Here is a 19529-nt window from a genome sequence, read left to right on the forward strand (position 1 = left end):
AGCACAAAGCTGATCCATCTGGGTCCTGGTAATGTGGACCTTTCACTGTCAACATTTGAAAATGGCAGCTTTCCGGATGTCCTATGCCTCCGCTCAACGCATTATCGTTGCATTGCTGTTCGCAATTCAAGGTAAGAAGTTTTCACGATGTTTTTTATTATGATTTAATTAGGAACAGTTGCGGTATCCAGGATCCACTTATATTTTAATGTAATTTTGATGGAATACTGAAGTAGCAGAATGGGCAAGAATGCGTTCATGATTTGTAGGCCTACAGATGTACTTTGTAGATTGAACGGTTCATTTGCCTTAACTGCGAGCTCATTCAAGCACTAACATTAGACTCTCTACCACATTATTGATCATAAACATACCGGGATAATTATCCAAAATACGATCTTGAATATCTGGATTTGTGACTGCTTGGCTCCAGCAGACCACGGTGGATTGTTACGAAATTGCCGAAAATAATTAATCACACGCCTTCCTGAGAGACAATAGTTTTGTGTTATTTAACTATGTTTTGGGTTAGGACCTAGTCATTTTTAGATTAAGTCCATCCCTAAGAAACCGGTAATGTTGATACCTTTGTAGGCCTAAGTCTTGATGGTGTATGTTTTTCAAATTACTAAAACTGCAAACGGCCTACTGACTGAATCGAGCTGAACTACTAAAAAAATAGAAGATCTGACGTTAATATTCTATAAAAGCTGGGGCTTCTTAAAGGGATTATGCAACATTTGCTTTTGCTGTAATTTTCAAATATTTTTAAAGTAAATATTGTTATTTTATCGTAAATATTGTTCGTAGTTGCTGGAAAAACCAACAAAATACAATCGTGCTCCTGTAGTCTGGTTCCCTGACCCCACTTAAGATAAAAGGGAAAAATAATACGTTGGGGAATTTTAAGGTCAGTGAATCAGTCTAGCGGGCTTGTACCGATTCGTAGGTGTAAAATCGATTGCAAACAAAATGCGGACTAACGAAATACGGTAAATTGGTGGCAGTCTGAAAAAAAGTCTTTCCAACGCTGGTCGGCCGACAAAATACAAAATACTAGTTGATACAAAATACCAGTTTTCTTGAAAATGACAGCACACCAGGTGCCATGATTTTACGGGATGCTTTACAATATCATTCGCTAACAGTCCAGTAACGTATTTCATAATAGTATGGTGGTTTTGTTTTTTGATGTTTGCAAATGTATATTCCATTTAAACACCAACAGTATGGAAAAGACATATTGATCACATTTTTTCAAGAAACGGGATGCACAATAATACGTGGGAAGTCCTTATTTTCTCCATTCCTTTAACAAATGCAAATAATGGAAATGCAAATTGCAAAATGCAAATTGGAAACTTGAAATGCAAGAGTAAAAAGGTGTTCAGAGTGGACTTCGTTGTTTGTCTCTTGGAATGAGGTTCCTTTACTAGATTGTTTGTAAATTGTATTAGATTTCTTTTCCATGCATTTTGTTGTCTTTTCTTGTCCCACAGCATCCGATGGACAGAGTGTAAGGGTAACGGTGGAGGTGCAACCAACAACCTATGTAAAACAAGGAACATCGGCTTCCTTAATGTGTAGCTACTCCGTCAGTGATGCTTCTTATAGTTTCAATTACCTTCAGTGGAAGAAAGACGGAACACGTATTGCTTGGTTCTTGACTGGAATGTCCCCTACTTACCCAGGAGGGGCAATGAAGTACGCAATGAGCACTGATTCAATAGACAGCAGTAGTGTACTGACTATCTCTTCTGTCCAGCTTTCGTCTGATGAGGGGAGTTACGAGTGTTTTGCTCAATTCCTAAAACCGGGTGTTGTATCCATTGACAATGAAACCTCAACAATGCTGATGGTTATTGGTAAGGAAAATGCTATTAAGTGGGCGTGACAGGAAAATACCATTAAGTAGGTTTAACAGTAACACGTAAAATGAAACTAAAATGGAAAACTACATGTGTTGGTGTCATTGAAAATCGTTAATTTAAACAGTTCCTATCCAATGACCAGTCTTTGATCGTAGTTAAGAGGTATATTGCCTATGCATTAAAGGAACATTCTGCCATATTAATACGTGTAGGTGTTAAAAAAAGTGCTGCTGAATACCATGGGCGTCGCCAGGATTGGGCGAATAGGGAGGGGTGCCCCCCAGAAAAGTACCCCCCAAAAAGGAGATAAAGGGAGGAAAAACAGAGGTGTGAAGTCATATTTGCTATTAATTAAATACACATTTAACAAAATGGGCGTCTTCAGGGGCGTCAATGGGGTGGGGTGGGGTGGGGTGGGCAAATGTCCCACCGCTCTACCTCGAAAAAAAATTGATAAATTGAGAATATGCTAGAGAAAGTACAAGGTGAAAATGTGCTTTGCTCCCCCTCCCCCACCCGCTAGAAAAAAGTCCTGGCGATGCCCATGGTCAATATTCACTCAAAATGTTGTTTATTTTTTGTTTATTTCATGTTTACTTTGATGTATTTTTAAGACGCTCTCTGATGTGTAATTTTCTTTTTATATCAAAGGAGGATCCCAGATCAAATTTGATGGATAATAATGATAGGAAACATTTAGTACTTTAAAATACATATAATTATATCAATTTAGATCATCACAATCCAGATAGATATTTGTTTGATAAATTTTCAAGAACATTACGGTCTCAGGTCAGTTTGAAACTCTGAACAAGGACATTTACCGTCAACATGCAGATGTACTTCGTGACATTGCACTTCACTTTGTCGATCCACCGCCTTTTATTGGCGGAAATAGAACACACAATGACACTGGCAATATACGTGAACCCCAGATATCTGTAGCAAACTAGGTACGCACTTGGTTCAGCACCACATAACCGAATAGGCCTCCATGCAGTTTTGGATGAATTGGGCGGAAATGGCTGGTCTCACTTTGCGCTGTTTCTTCGCACTGTGCATTTCTATCAGCTTGCTGTCTGTGATACGAGGTAAAGAGACATACATGACGTACATTATTTGCATTACACATGAATTTTCACATACTGTGATAATATCTGATATGTTAATTTGAGTGAAAATAGTCATGATTGTCAAATGTTGCTTTCTGATTCTTGCATCTATTTTGTTGATTTAATTATTTCCTAAGAAAAGAATGTAGTTAAAGCTGCATACTGTTTGCAAATATTATGGATAACAATAAGCTATGAAGTATGAAAAGTCCGATTATCTTAACTTGAATGACGTAAATCATAAGGAACACATGTTATGATTAGTAGGTTGTCTTCATGTTTTATTGTTTTAATATTTCAACTCGAACGTCCTTGAAGTTTGATTCTATTTTTCCCCGCAGTATCCGATGGCCAGAGCGTCAGGGTAACGGTGGAGATGCAACCGACAAGCTATGCAGAGCGAGGAGCTTCGGGTTTCTTAACTTGTAGCTACTCTGTCAGTGATGCTTCGTATAGTTTCAATTACATTCAATGGAAGAAAGATGAAATCAATATTGCTTGGTTCTTGACAGGCATGTCCCCTACTTACCCAGGAGGGGCAATGAAGTACGCAATGAGCACTGATTCAATAGACAGCAGTAGTGTACTGACTATCTCCTCAATCCAGTTCCCTTCTGATGAGGGCAGGTATCGGTGTTTTGCTCAATTCCGAAAATCGGGTTATGGATCCTTTGAGAATGAAACATCAACAATGCTGATTGTTATTGGTAAGAATTTTTTTTTTCGTGAGTAATGCCGGTAGGCCTACCAGTAGTACACATAATGATGAAACTAGAGTTTGATTGAATGCAGATTAATATGATTCATTTACGAGCCGATATCTCCAGAGTTTGTGTTTATATCTCTTATGTGGTTGTTGCGATGACGTCACACGCTGACCGCTTAAATAGCTGTTGTTCATCGGTGGAAAATTCTAATTATAATATGGCACTTGGATCTCAGCACACAGTAACTCGATTCAACCCCTGGCGGGCGAAATGGCAACATTTTGCCAATGAACTTCATCTAACAACATGATAACAGAAATTTAGCTTAATGTGAGTGATTTAAAGCGGGTTTGTAAGGTGTATTTTATCTGCAATTTGGATATTCGCTATAATATGTTAGAGGAACGTTTCTCTAAAAGTGTTGATGTAATATAATTGATCATGCATTTCATATGCGAAGGGAGATATCAAAGTAAAGTCATTTCACGTTTATAGTTGTAAAAGCCTCTTTAAAGCAGGACATTCGAGAAAACATTGCACATGTTTTCCCACTTCTCTCCTTGACATCGACTTTGTCAACTCAGGACTTTTGTTGCCGGATATAAAGCTGCAACAATACTCATAATAACCGCGCGGACCCTCTGACTTCCAATGTAGAACGCGATGTTTAACCTTGCACGTGCGAGTGTTATGCCTGGGTACCGGTATAGCGTATTGCATATGCTCTAAACTTTCGAAGGTTCATCAATGGATGTCCCACCACTGCTCGAATGCGTGCAACGCATTGTCATCGGATTGCTGTTTATTATACAAGGTAAATACACACGGGATTTATTGTCTATATTGTCGTTAGGCTTATGCTTAAGTAGATGTAATTTTGGTGTTTTCGGGTTATTGCTGTACATTACATAATTCTTTAAATTGGCCTTTGTCTAACAACTTGTACATTTATTTTGTACGAACCTGAACATTTGCAAAGTCTAGGCATTCATCGATGTGCATATGCACTTTTTAGATTTACTTTTAAAACGTCATCCTTTACTGTTGAGTTCAGTGAATTATCCTTTGCGTTTGGATGTGCGGAACAGCGAGACAAAAAAAAATAGGCGGGACGTCTAGTAGTAGGTAGGAACTATTGTAGGCTCAGTGAACATCTTCGTAAAAAATAATGATAATAATAATACTAATATTAATTACCCATAAGTAACTAGGGAGACATTCCCATAGACTTATGCACAATTTCCAATTCCCAAACTTTAACGAAAAAAAAACAATTGTTTCCTATTCTACAACTATGAATTTAGATGTGTTTACTAATTGGACGACGAGCAAACGATCTAGCTTAATTTGCCTCTAAATATGGGCTGAATCCTGAGGGAAACCTTAGGAAGACATTGAAATGTCTCCTTAATCTTACATGTCTCCTATTTTTGGTTGTAATAATATTTTTTTTAAATGGTGAGGTTTATATGACCAAGCATGCATTCCCACCCCAACTATGCTGCCCCCCCCCCCCAAAAAAGAAAAAAATCATGATATTGTAATTGTTTTTATTGTTTTTATTCTTTATTTATTGTCCAGACCTTCATTGGATATTTTTTTCTTGTTCCCTTTCAGGTGTTGTCTCGTTCACAATTTCCAGCGACCAATGGGTAATAATCGGAATGGATGCAACGATCACGTGCTCAACTGATGTGAGTGGCTTCACTGACGTCGTATGGCGAAGAAGTGACATAGGAGTCACGGACCAGCAACCCATACTGAATTATGTGCTCGAAACTAACAACACTTTCTATAAGCGTGGCATTGATACAAACCATTATAATGTAAGACAATCTAGTGATGGAGCTTACTACTCCTTTATAGTGAAATCTGTGACTTTGGACGACATTGCCGAGTACTGGTGTCTATTCTTTAAATTTCCGCCGTTCAGTCCGGAGCCAATTGGCTCCAGTGTTGTACAAGTTAGAGGTGAGGTAACAAATCCGGAATATCGGATGGTCTTCATTTTCAGTATGTAAGCCTATGGAACTATTGAGTGCAACCAAGTAAAACATGACCCCGACAACATTCTGTTGTGTGTGTTTTTCCCCTCAAACTCTCGAAAGACTTTTAATTTCAATTTACCTACCAAAATGGCATAAATGTTGCATGTGAAACTCCTCTCGCACTACAGGGGATTAAACAGTATACAAATAATGAATGTTTGTAAGTGCAATGGTAAGAATAATTTCATGAGGTGACAGATGAAATGTTCCATTCCACAAGGCGAAGCCGAGTGGAATGGAACATTTCAAACTGATGGAACATTTCAAACTGTTCGACAGGTTAAGAACAATCAGATTCAATTTATCTCGATTTAAAACAGCGCCACCACCAGCAGAAGTGACACAGTGCAATGGAAGTTCTATTCACAGTGCAATAGAACTTCCATTGCACTGTGGAATGATTCAATGACATGTGATCAACGATCCACCAATCAGATGACTGCGATTTATTCAGGTGTTGTTGTCATGGCACAGTTTCGTCGAAATGTAACTATAGAAATGCTGGATGTGTTATATTATTTCATAGAAAATGTATGTGGCACCTCATTATAAATGAGCGTACAGGTTGTGTAGACGCATTAGGAAGAAAGTTTATTTTTAATTTCAAGTTTGAATTGGTGGCTTAAAAAAACCGCCTAGAACCAGGAAGTCCACTATGAAAGCCAATTATTTTTCCTCGACTCTTTTAATGACTTTGTAAATTTTGACAATTTTAGTTTTAAAAGTCGCTTTAAACCAGGAAACTCACGATAAGAGGACGGATGTTTTTTTCCAACTTCCATCCTTGACACTTGACTTTTTCAACTCAGGACTTTTGTTGCCTGACATACTGCTGCAACAGAAGTCGCATTAACCGTTCGACACCCCCCCCGACCCGCTTCCAGGGTTGAACACATTGTTAAACGGCGCACGTGCGAGTGTACTATATACCAGGGTTCTGCGAATTGTGTAGGATCTAAACTTGGAATGTTCAGCAATGGCCATCCTACCGCTGTTGTATGCCTCCGTGCAACGCATTGCCATCGGGTTGCTGTTAATTACACAAGGTAAAGGCATGAACAACTTATAATCTATTTTGTGTCTAGCCCTATTTTTAAATATTTCACTACATTCGTCTTTCAAGTTTTGTCTCGCTTTAGATTACATTATCAGATAAATGTTTCAAATGGTTTGTATCAATTCCACCAAACAACAATCAACTAAAAACACAATCGATTTCTTCTCTTTTTTTATTATGTTGTTTTCTGTGTTTAATTCTGCCTTTTCTTTAATATTTTCTATGTTTTGGCAAGAATCGTTACTTATTAACTTATTAACTTTTTAGTTTATTTCTTTTACTTATTAAGGACATTATTTACTAAAAAAAAAATCTTTCCTTTTTTTCTCTTCCAGGTGTTGATTCTCTTACAATTTCCAGCGACCAATGGGTGATAAGTGGAATGGATGCAACGATCACGTGCTCAACTGATGTGAGTGGCTTCACTGACGTCGTATGGCGAAGAAGTGACATAGGAGTCACAGACCAGCAAGCTATCTTAGATCATAAGGTCGAAACTAATAGCATCGTGTACGGACGTGGCATTGATACAAACCATTACGATGTAAGACGATCTAGTGATGGAGCTAACTACTCGTTAATTGTGAAATCTGTGACTTTGGACGACACTGCCGAGTACTGGTGTCGTTTCTATAAATTTCCGCCGTTCAATCCGGAGCCTATTGGCTCCAGTGTTGTGCAAATTAGAGGTGAGTTCACGAGAGCGCGAAAATATCGGATTGTCAACTTGTCAACTATCAGTAAACAGGCCTATGAAACTATATAAGCTGTAGCTCAGTAAAATAAATCAATGATAACAAATATTTTGGTTTAATTTTTTTCAAAACCTGACTGGTTTCTGTGATTCCATATTTGAAGTATGGGTCTGATAATAGTAACACCTTAACCTGCTTTCAAATGGTACAGTCTGCATACATCTTGTTACACCATCCAGGGAATCATTTTTAATTTGTAACTATTTTAATGGCAAAGTTTCGTCCAAAATTAACTTTATCAAGTCTGGGCCTTTTGAAAGCAAAGCAAAAAAACCCACATTTTCATTTGATATGAAATTTCATTCTGACTTCACTTTTCAAAAGCGTTTTCATAGAGTTTGCGTTGAGACAAACGGAGGCACTCATTTTGCATCTGGTATTTCGCTACTGTACTTGTAGCAGGCCTAGTTTACAGCTGAACAGAACCAGGAAGTCCAAGTTCAATACAGATGTGTTATGGACTCTCATTGAATTTGTCAACTTTGTCAAGGCTTCCCTTGCCGGAAAGACAGAGGCGATAATCTGAACCCCGGGGTTTTAAACGTAACAACAATACTAAACCAGGCACATCACGTTTGTCTTTGTAATTTTGTATGTTGTCTTCCAACCTGCAGTGCTGTTTAAAATGGCAGCTTTGTCGTTCTTTTTTGGCTTTGCACAGCGCCTTTCAATTGTTTTGATGTTGATAACACCAGGTAAAGACACCTGCTTAAAGAATTTTAACAGTCTTATTTCTTATTTGTTTCCCCATATGAAGTAGGGCATCGTCAAGAAGTGATGTTACCTTTAAGAAAACACACACACTATTTTCATGTTTGTACCTGTATTAATGTGTAGGGCCAAACAATGTGCGACATGTTGTTTCACAACTTAGGAATGAAAATGCTGAATCTCTTTGCACTTATTGGCAACTTGGACATGACTTCCGTCGTGGGTCTTAGATGGGAAAGGGTTCGGGTCCCTGAAAAAAAAAAGAACATTGGAAATATTTTAGAAGGTATCTTGGACTTTGTTTTAGTGTCCAACTTTGTAAAAACAAGCGCGGAATGTACAGGTCCAATGGAACGTTTCGGCTGTCTTACAATTACTGCTCCGTTGTCAGTGCTAATGTAATACTTTCCCCAAACCGACTCAGCTCCCCTTCCTTCACGATTGTTAACTGTTCTCTCTTCTTTCTGAACGACCCCTCTGACTCTTTCAACGAACGAAGTTGAATCACACACCCACTATTAAAATGGTTCAACCCACTCCCTTTTCTTTGGCTTATTTGCATGTGAGGAACCCGATACACACAACATAGCAAGTGAGGGTTATTTGTCGTGAAATGATCATTTCATAGCCTAGCGTGTATATTGTAACTGAAGTTGCTACTGTAAAACAAGTATTAACATACATTTAGAGATAAAATAAATGATTTCTTATTATGATGTCACTATTCACAGAGTTTTTTTACAAGCATAGATACAAACAGACATTATCAACAATATAATTCTTTTTAAATTCAAGTAGTTTCCAATGTTGACAGCTACCAGGAAGTTCACGCCAGTGCACTTGTTTGCCTTATACATCGACCCCTTATTGTCACGCTACGTGTTCATTTTTATTTTATCAAGGCCAATAGCGGAAATCGACATACCAGCCAGAATAGTCGAAATGTGTGTGCAGCCTGGGTGGCAAATGATTTTCAGTGATAAACTTTGCAAACTTCTTCAACATTTTACGAGCTAGGTACCTGCCGGGATAGTGGCTATGGGAATGGTCTCATTCTCTGCTTTAGTGACCTTTCTCGCCATCGGGTCACTGTTGATACATGTTCAAGGTAAGAACTGTGAACGAGATTTACAAGCACTGAGAGACAGGTTTTGTTAATGTTGGCCAAATTTGGGGAAGGATTCGAGCATCACATTCAACAAATTTGATTTGTAATCTTCACTGTTCGGGAACTGTTTAAATACCTTTGGTTATATTGGTACTTCCCTTTGGCTTTTTGTTTATGTGTATTAACTTTTTAATTGCTTTGTTTACATAGAAATGATGATAATTTCGTTGGTTTAAATCTAACTTATTTCATGTATGTAAATCATATCTATATGACGAAAATGCAGTCTTGTTTCGTTTCTTTCTCAACGTGTAGTTGGTGCTCAACTGACCATCAGTGGCCCGCCCTGGGTGAATAATGGAACAAGTACCACCCTGCGGTGCGACGCACCTGCGACATTCGACAGAGTCCGTTGGCTCATCACTGACTTCAACGTGGATGCGCGGCTAAGTGGATCGTATATAATCACTGCGCAATATACGCTCTCTACAAAAGTGACATTAAACAGAGATCCCAGTCATTATACTTTTGATGTAACAGACCCCAAGTTTCCATTAACTGTAGCGCCTTTTACTCTCACAGATGAGGGAAGGTATTGGTGTTTCGTTAGAAATGGTGCGAATGATGCAGTAAGTTCGTTGGATGTACGGACAAGAGGTACCATGAACTCCAATCTTGTATTACATGATTATTTGCTGAAAGTTAAATAAAAGAAAGCACATTCATTAAAAAGGAGTCGTACTTTGTCATATCGAAGGGTCATTTCATAATCATTGATATACACAAGTGTGTTGAATCATGTTCGTGTTTGATCCTCTATGGCAATTTGTGTTGCGGTTTGTATTATCTGGCTCTGTGCATTTCATATTATTTTCTTTTGTTTCGTTAGTTTATTGTTGAAAGTGTTTAAATAGCATTAACCAAGTTATTGTGATTTATTGTGGATGAAGGTGACTTACAGTTTACTACATTTCAAAACTAATTACATAAAACAAAGTTGAATTGTATTACAACTGAAAGCATTTGTAGAATTTGATGAATGATCATAATCAGATGCAGATGTTAGAGTTTCTAGAAAGTTGAAATATTACTCTGGACCTGTTAACATTGGCCCAATCTATTCCTTAGGTTAACTACAATTTTTCAGCATTGACTGCACGTTGAAACTGTTCACCTTGCCAACGAATATCAACTTTTCATTCTCTATCAACCAGAAGGGTCCATACAGCACCTTTTCCGTTCAGCAGCTGGGACTTGTTTCGTTTTTTTAATGTAACACTAATGTCATAAAGAGTATACACTCATGCGTATTTCTCTGGAGCAAAATTAACATGATTCTAAACGAGGGCTGCATTGCAAAATATCCAATGTTGAATTTACCGGTTCTATTCATGCTATCGGCAACCCTATTTAGTTTTTTTTTCATGTTCTTTTCAAACAGTTCCACCGAGCACAATTGCAGTATCCTACGATGGTACATCATACGGTGATGGGAATATCTTTCCGATCGTGGCTGGTTCCAATCGTCAATTCACCTGCACAACACCTGGCGTCAAACCAGCAGCCAGCTTCACCTGGACCCTACCCACAAGCATCACTACAGACCAGCCACTAGGATCTCAGACAGATGCTCCTAATAGCGGTGATAGCAGGTTGACAGACAGCACCAACACGATCACTGTGGACATCGCAGAGACCCCAGCTACTGCTCAGCTGACGTGTGGTGCTACCAATCGACAAGATGGACTGACGGACACAGAGATTGACCTCACTGTGACCCTCCAAGTGAGAGGTAAAGCATGAACTGCCAATCATTTCGTCCGTTTTCAACATAATATTGATCTATCTTGAAGATTATGTTTCTATGATGTTATTATAAAGATTCTGTTTCTATAAGACTAGTCTCAATGTAATTTCAGACCCACTTGGGGGGTTTATTGCAAAGTTCCCTTTTCCGGCGTGTTTTTTTAAGTCGTTCCTATTTGTTTTATCATGACATAATGTGAAGCTGCTGAGCGTATGTTTTGTATCAAATCGCATCTTTTTGTCTTAAATATTCTTAGTAAATACTGGAATTTGTTTGCTTGTGGTGTTTCTCAACTACTGTACTATTTATGCTGGTGGTTATAGTTGTGTTTGCATTTTTGTGATTTGTTTTTTAAGTGCCACCCAGTGTAGTGAAGCTGTCAGACTCTGATGGTGAAAAGACTCAAGGAGCGACAGTAACTGTTGACCAGGGATCATCACACACTTTCAGTTGCTTGGTGCAGGGTACCAGACCAGCTGCTACCATCCAGTGGCTCGTCGATGACGTAATGCAATCCACCGGGGTTGGAATCCCGACTTCAACTGAAACCAACGAGCTGTTTGACACAACAGGCACCTGGACATTCACTCCAGTCAGAGCCAATCACAGACAGGAGGTGAAGTGTGCAGCAAACACTGCAGAGTCGCAGCCACCGCACCCTAATGTGGCAGTTACACTGGATATCAACGGTATGTAGCCAACTTAGTAACACCCAAATAATTGGTACACAGAAATAATTGGACGATTGCTTACATACTGATGGCCGTTGTCCTGAGAAATAAATAAAGCCGCCTCAAATCTGATAATAATTGTCTAATTCGGGGTGACGGCACGAAAAGTGATATTTAGCAAATTTTATAAAAAACATATAGAAGTATACTAATTTGTAATTCGTTGAGGTTAGATTTAATATGTTCAAATGCATTGTTGAGGTGTGTAAATAATGGTGGATCAAATGCTGTTGGGTTGACAATTATATATTAGTATATGTCTCTAAAAGACAGGGGTAAAAAGGGTCACAATTCCCCTGGTTCTCCCGTGTTCTTTGGAAAACACCTCGGTGACAGTGTCCAGCATAGAAAACATGCAATTTAATTGTCAGTTTTCGACACCCTGCCACCGAAGCTAAACTGCTACCTGAGACCCGTTTCAAACTGTCATCAGTGCCGAACAAAAAAAAAGCATACAGAGTGACTGCATTCGATCAAAAGAAAAGTTTGTTTCAGAGAGGCACTTTTTTTCGTCGGATTTTTCATCGACTAGACTCGGGGGTCGTTCCAAACAACTGCATCAGTCAATCCAAATCAATTAGCACCTACACGATCCTAACTGTTTCAAAGATCAAACCTAATTCAAGTTTTAGGCATAATGTGGTTCGTCGGTACTCTCCCATGGCAGTCTTATATCTTGATTAAATGTGATGCTGGTCCCAGAACACACAAAATGTTTATTCATTTAACTAAGAATGGCTTTTTCTATTACTGGAAGTCTTCCTGCATCTTGTGTACACGATGAGCTAGATTGAGTCAATTCATTGACGTAACGAGGTCACAGACGACAGCACTGCCTACGTCACAGACGACAGTCAGTTATATTCATTCATTCAGTCAGTCAATCAATCGGTCAGTCAGTAAGATAAATTCAAATAGAACACAATGGGCTTACCCTCTTAAAACAGCAGCAGCCACCAAAAATGTGTGCGATTCGACTAATGAGCAACTGAAATTTGTATTCAAACAGGTCCCCCTGACACTCCTGTGATTTCTGGAATTGCATCAATGACTGAAAATGTTCCAGGTACACTGACGTGTACAGCAGACATGGGATATCCAAATGACTGGACTCTGGTTTGGTCCAATGGAGACTCACCTATAACTGGACCAACTACGAGCTCGTCAGCATCAGGTGATCGCTTCAGTTTCACCAGCACGCTGAACTACACACCAATGAGACAGGATAATGGAAACATCATCACGTGTGTAGCACAGAGAGATTCAGGAACGCGTAGTAGTGAAGGGAGGCTGCCCATCGACGTACAATGTAAGTGTGGTTTCTTTCACATTTCTGTAGGGGCAAAGAGTTCTTCCGAAACTTCGCACAATGAAGGAGGCACATTATTGGTTGAGGGTTCACCATGGAATATCTCTTTTACAAAGTATGGGTCTTAAAAGAACAGTACAGCACTTCACAGAAGAGATATCTCAAGATGTGCTTTACATATAGTTGGCAAGCCTATGTGTTCAAGTTGATGCACCAATCTAGACACGGATGTTAGTAAATGTTAGTTGACTACTTCATAAAAGAAAACATTGAATAAGAAAACCTGTGACGTATGTAACAGTTAACTTTGAAAATGAATATTCGATCGGCTATTCCTCACTTCCTCTCTCACACCGTGAAGTAATTCGCTTTCCAATTTAAACTGATTCTGTTAAAAAAATGTTCTCCCATAAAGAAAAGATAGTCTATACGTGTTGCCATGTTGACGGCATGGTGTATGGTGAACAAAGTCGTTGACTATTTAGTTTGGTTATAGGGTACGATCTTATTTATTGACGCAAATAGCGCCGTTACTCTAATGTCTAATAACCGAGTGAGGGTCTCAATAAACATTGTTTTTCCAACCCATTTTCTTTAGTTTGTGCTGAAGCAGTGAGCGTCAGTTGTCCATCAAGTACAGCATCAGGTAGCATCGTGCAACTATCGTGCAGTTCAGGCAGCAGCAACCCAGCAACCTCACTTGTTTGGTCCAAGAACGACGTGGTCCAGTCTAACCCAAGCCAACCAGTATTTACTGATGGAGACTACGGTGGCCGAGAGACAACACTCAGGTTGACAACAGGGGCACTGACCAAGGCAGACAACGGAGCTGTGTACCAATGCTGCCTTATAAAGACGTCGCTATGCAATATGGATAAGTGCGACTCGTGTTCGTTAAATGTTGAATGTAAGTCGCCATTTTGATCTTTCCATTTAATGTTATCCAAATGTTAAACTGATATGGTTTCAAAGTGTGAACCAAAATTATGAGCTTTAAATGACAATCGTTTTGAGATATACAGAGGGAAACAAAACGCTGGATATGTAACCTTTTCATTATCTCAAACGAGTTAAAGTACTTGTATTTTCTTAGGCAAATTGTCGTGCCTATATAGTCGATTCTGTGATACTTCATGTAGTTGTTACAAATGAACCTTGTACTGATGTAGTGCATAAGAAGTTCTTGACACATCGACTATCGACCTGTCATTCCTGCAGTAGGTCTACATTACATCAACTTAGTTTAATGGCTTTCCTGGTAAAGTTCTGGAAAATTCATTGTTCTTTGTCTTCCCTTGTAATATTTCATTTTATCAAATAATATATTGACAAAGAAGTCAAATTCATATGATTCTTATTTGCAGACCGCCCGGAGTTTTCTTTGCCAACAATTATGCCAACCGGTCCTATCGTAAAGGGCGGCAGCATAGTACTGTCCTGCAGCGCAGAGGCCAATCCTCAGCCCCCTGATTTCATCACATGGGAAAAGGTCGGGTCTCCTGATTCCCTAACCTCTGTGTACAGCGATGGAACAAGCACCCTGACACTAAGCAGCATCAACAGGGACGACGCTGGGCCCTACAGGTGTCGCGGGAACAATGGTGTACCACCTGTTGTCTTTTCAGGCTCTGTTGACGTCATCGTGCACTGTAAGATTCTTTTTCGTGTTTGGTTACAAATGAAAGACTACGCAATTTTGAAGGATCCTATTTTTACCCTACTGCTGTGATTTCATTTTTTTTTTTACAAAATGTTTTCAACATGGTTCATTTGTTCCTTTACATTCAAAGATGAAGTAAGCATCCTAAATAAGGGCGACACATCAGTGGGGGCCAAAGATGGTTACGATGCTACTCTTGTATGTGAAGGCAAGGGTAATCCCCTCCCTCGAATGACATGGTTGCGTCCAGACGGTGTGGAGTTAACCAATGAGACCGAACCTGGAAGGATATTTCAGGTTGATACCATTCCTGAGGGGGATGATGTATTTGGATTCACCATCAGGAGTACCTTGCACATCAATCGAGTGACTGGGACTGGAGACTACGGGTCTTACACTTGCAACAGCGGTAATGGAATAGGAATGGTTTACACACTGACCATTGTGTTGAACGACAAAGGTAAATTAAAACAGTAAGAAAAAACTAACAATGGTGTTGTATAAAACAAAGGTGTTGTGTATAAAATAGGTGTGTTATATAGACCAGATAATGAATGTTTCACAATCGTGCAATGGAAAGAATAATTTTATTCAGAACAAATTGAATGTTTCATCCCACTCGGCTATGTCGCGTGGAATAGAACATTCAATTTGTTACGTGAAAATAATTATTGCAGTCACAAACATTCATTACTTGTACATTGTACAACTGCATATCAGCACCATACAAGTGGTATCGTTGTACCAATTGCTCTGCGGCTCCACAGTAAAGTGTAATCAGTCACAAATACAGGAAGCTGAATGAAATTATCACAAATTGTTTTTAACTCCGGAACAGGTATATATTTCGCCTGTTTTTTCAGGACTATGATAAGCAGAATATGTAAACGCTAGGTCCTCTATTTGTTTGTCATCTGTGCCATAGTCACACCGCTGCCACCAGAAGATGTGTCCGTCGATCAGGGTACAGTCACAGCGACATCTGTCGCAATAACTTGGCGTCCTGGCATCGACGTCGGCGAACCTCAGTGGTTTTATGTCAACATCCGGGAAGTTGACACAACGACAGGGTTTGATCTTAACACTCGGGTGAGAATCGCTGAAGGCGTCGTGATGCACGTGATTGAGAGTTTGAGTCCGTACACCAAGTATGAGATCGAGGTTTATGCTGAGAATGCTAACAGCGTAAGCCAAAACGTCAGAAGGACTGCGACAACTCTACGTACGTTCATCATTTTGTTTCTCTTACACCGTATTCATTGTTGATTTAACAAAATAACTTAGCAACGGTAAAATTACAGCAGTGTAATTCCTGGTAAGTCCCTTTTCGTGGATCTATAGGTTTTGTCATGCTATCAAAGTCCGGTATTGAACACAATTTTCTTCTTTCTCGTTCAATTTGCACACAGCTGATACGCCAGAAAAGTTAGGTGAGTGATTCAGCCTATTTGTTTCTTGGTGTTGTTTAAACGAGACTTGTTGCTGACATATCAATCTATCTGTTCAAACAATTTTAAATATTTTTGTTTGCATCTGATTTGCATAATACAATAACCAAAACTTTGTAGAAATAGGCAAATCGATAAAATATATGTATTTTTTTTTTTGGGGGGGGGGGGCTTTTAATATAATTTGTTCCGTTCGTAATTTTTTACGGAGATCTGTCTTGTATTTGACTTAGATATCTCTGTGACCACAAATCAAGGGACTGGAATCATCTCAGTTGATGGCATTCCTCAAGATGGCGACACTTCGTCGTGTTTGCGGCTTGAAGCACGTCTAACCAATCAAGATGATTGGTTTGACTATGGCGAGTGTCTCGAGTCAAATACAGACTTGGCTCTGCGCGACGCTCGATCTAGATACTGCAATGGAGACTTGTGTAGTCAGGCGACTACCGCAATAACAGGTCAGTCAAACCGGTTTGAGATCAGTCAAACCGGTCTAGATACTGCTTTGGAGACTTGTGTAGTCAGGCGACTACTGAAATAACCGGTCAGTCAAACCGGTTTGAGATCAGTCAAACCGGTCTAGATACTGCTTTGGAGACTTGTGTAGTCAGGCGACTACTGAAATAACCGGTCAGTCAAACCGGTTTGATGTCATTGGTCTTTGTGCTGGTCCCAAAGAGGGCAGTCTATTGTCTTTGCACCTGACTTATGGAATGACTCACTGACCGACTCACTAACTGACTGCGGCTTATGATTTGGGATGATATTGGCTTGTGAAGAAAGATGGGCAGTGTCATCTTGTAGGATGACTCCTTGATGGGCTAATTCTAGCCTAATTAGTAGACCAGATATATAAAAAGACTCCTAATGAGTCGCAATTGTGAAGCAAAACACAATGCGCAAAGCGCTAAATCGGTCCAAAATCAATTGGAAGTCACCTGACTCTACCTCCCCTAAAACACACTTCATGTCTCCATGAAGATAAACAATAATAAACAAGTAAACATTTCAAGTGACGGATGATAAGTTAAGAGATAGGTAAATTACCAGCAAAACAAAACCAAAAGGACAAATAACAATGGGTTTCACTATTTGTCCCTGTTTCGTTTGTATTTTTTGTGCTCAAATAGTTGCAGGACAGTCAAGTAATGCAGGATTAATCGCTGGCATTGCGATTCTGGCCATCATTTTATTAATCAGCGTTGCACTGAATGCTGTGGTAATCATGTACGCCAAAAGAAGAGCACCAAAACCAGGTAATTAAATTGGAGGTTTTTTAATCCTCAGTTTCGTCATCGACTTTAGCTTTGGAACATTTTAAACCCTTGAAGGACTCCCGTACAAAACAGTTGTTGTTCTATCACAGAAATGTCAGAGACCAATGTAGAAAATGTCATCCTAGAGTATCCTTATTCCTGTAGCTGTTTCATTCAGTCTTATGACAATCACTAACAAACTAGTTTCCATGCGGTTCTTTACAAAGCAGGTATGACTAGCATTCCTAATATATAAGCCAATATTTGTTTGTCACAATTTCGAAGTGAAATTAAATATTTGGTTTTCTTTATTGCAGAAACCAAGAAACGTATTTCAATACCGTAAGTATAATCACACTTGCACACAACGTGTAAGCAAGATGTAGCAATATAACGAAAGGTTTTAATATTGGCTTTAGATTAATATGGATTCAATGTCAACCTATTTCCCCAGGAAATTCAAGCCAGAACACAAAGGAGGTGTCACCAACGAAGCAGTGGAATACCAAGACTTGGGTAAGATGCTGAACAGGTCATGTTGGACTTTGTGAATGGAAAAAAGAAGGGAAACATTTTTGTTTTGTCTCTTTTTTGCTTAACACTATGCAGGTGTGAACGACCACACCTCAATGGACCCAAACACGAACGAGCTGAACATGTGTTCCCCAAAGTTTCTGGTAATTGGTCTATCCTTGTCCTATTCATGAAACTTTTTTTCTTCATGGTAATCTTTCTTTCTTCATTGCAATCTTTCCGCAGACGTACCCCTACAAATCCTGGCCGTAGGCGGGAGCCCCAACCCAGCTGCGTCGACTTACGCCAGCATTTCTGAAACTCTCGCGGAGTTCTCGCGAGAAAAGCTGACGATCGTTCGTGAACTTGGACAGGGCGCCTTCGGGAAGGTTTTACTTGGGAATGCAAACGGTATCGTCCAGCAGGGAACTGTAACGCAAGTTGCTGTCAAAACTCTAAGAGGTAAATCGACTACATCGATTAACAAGAAAACAACTACCAGTTCATCATTTACTTTTGAATTACATGTCACAGCATGGCTAAATTTCCAAATACTTTTGATATGATATTTCATCATTGTTAGTCCACGTTTTTCACTTGTATGAATGAGTGGTTAACACGAAGTAAGCAAAATACGAAGCCTAACATTCAATTTCGGACATACTGTTATTTGAGATAGATTATTCACATGTATTTCTAACGGCTATTTCATGAACAGACGACGCAGATATCACGGAGAGAGGCGATCTGCTCCGGGAATTAGACTTCATGAAAAAGCTTCCAAGTCACTCTAATGTCGTCAAACTCCTCGGATTCTGCATTGACAGAGGTAGATCATTAACACTTGTATTAAATTTGAAGACCCTTTTCAGCATCACTTCATTAGATATCACGATTGCATGCTTCAAAATATTAAGGGCTTTCTTGACAACTGTTTTGGGGAGATTACATTGTTTTCTTTAAAGGCACACTAGCAAAAAAAAAGAGTCTGTGAGTAGCATATGCTATTCAGCGATGCACCAGGACGTCCACTTAAAGAACAGTGATTATTGTCCATGGACATTCTCAATATTCTGTCAGGGATTGTTAGTTCTAAAGTGACTCAAATAACAACTCTGCTTTTATCAGATCCAATTTATATCATCATGGAGTACATGTCCAAAGGTCAACTCAAGGAACTCTTGACGAGTAGTCGAGGCAAAGGCAAGTTGCAGGTGTATAGCAACCTGCACGGTAGAAGCAAATCTCTGACGTCTAAGGACCTCATCAAGTTCGCTACAGACGTTGCTTATGGAATGGCATTCCTAGCTTCACATCAGGTTAGTGTTGAATTTTTGAAAGAGACATACATTAGTTTGCGACTGCTGTCTATAGTTACGTAGCCTACCAAGTTGATCATTATGCAATAAATTAGAAATCAGACGCCAAGTCAC

General features: G+C 39.3%; 1 protein-coding gene across 1 annotated transcript in view; it reads left to right on the plus strand.

Moving 5' to 3' along the window:
• Nucleotides 1-19529, plus strand: part of LOC119735320 — a 46133-nt gene that overhangs the window by 22226 nt on the left and 4378 nt on the right. Inside the window, exons 12-33 of the mRNA XM_038209019.1 lie at nucleotides 69-131; nucleotides 1500-1865; nucleotides 3325-3690; nucleotides 5308-5384; nucleotides 5587-5666; nucleotides 7156-7484; nucleotides 9685-10026; nucleotides 10811-11161; nucleotides 11533-11865; nucleotides 12917-13216; nucleotides 13815-14123; nucleotides 14581-14865; nucleotides 15007-15336; nucleotides 15802-16098; nucleotides 16286-16306; nucleotides 16558-16785; nucleotides 17458-17583; nucleotides 17901-17925; nucleotides 18038-18099; nucleotides 18343-18558; nucleotides 18815-18925; nucleotides 19225-19415. Of these exons, the coding sequence (XP_038064947.1) occupies nucleotides 69-131; nucleotides 1500-1865; nucleotides 3325-3690; nucleotides 5308-5384; nucleotides 5587-5666; nucleotides 7156-7484; nucleotides 9685-10026; nucleotides 10811-11161; nucleotides 11533-11865; nucleotides 12917-13216; nucleotides 13815-14123; nucleotides 14581-14865; nucleotides 15007-15336; nucleotides 15802-16098; nucleotides 16286-16306; nucleotides 16558-16785; nucleotides 17458-17583; nucleotides 17901-17925; nucleotides 18038-18099; nucleotides 18343-18558; nucleotides 18815-18925; nucleotides 19225-19415 (4808 nt within the window). The remainder of the gene's footprint in view (nucleotides 1-68; nucleotides 132-1499; nucleotides 1866-3324; nucleotides 3691-5307; nucleotides 5385-5586; nucleotides 5667-7155; nucleotides 7485-9684; nucleotides 10027-10810; nucleotides 11162-11532; nucleotides 11866-12916; nucleotides 13217-13814; nucleotides 14124-14580; nucleotides 14866-15006; nucleotides 15337-15801; nucleotides 16099-16285; nucleotides 16307-16557; nucleotides 16786-17457; nucleotides 17584-17900; nucleotides 17926-18037; nucleotides 18100-18342; nucleotides 18559-18814; nucleotides 18926-19224; nucleotides 19416-19529) is intronic.

The sequence above is a fragment of the Patiria miniata genome, unplaced genomic scaffold (assembly GCF_015706575.1).
Source record: "Patiria miniata isolate m_02_andy unplaced genomic scaffold, ASM1570657v1 HiC_scaffold_29, whole genome shotgun sequence".
Classification (NCBI taxonomy): domain Eukaryota; kingdom Metazoa; phylum Echinodermata; class Asteroidea; order Valvatida; family Asterinidae; genus Patiria; species Patiria miniata.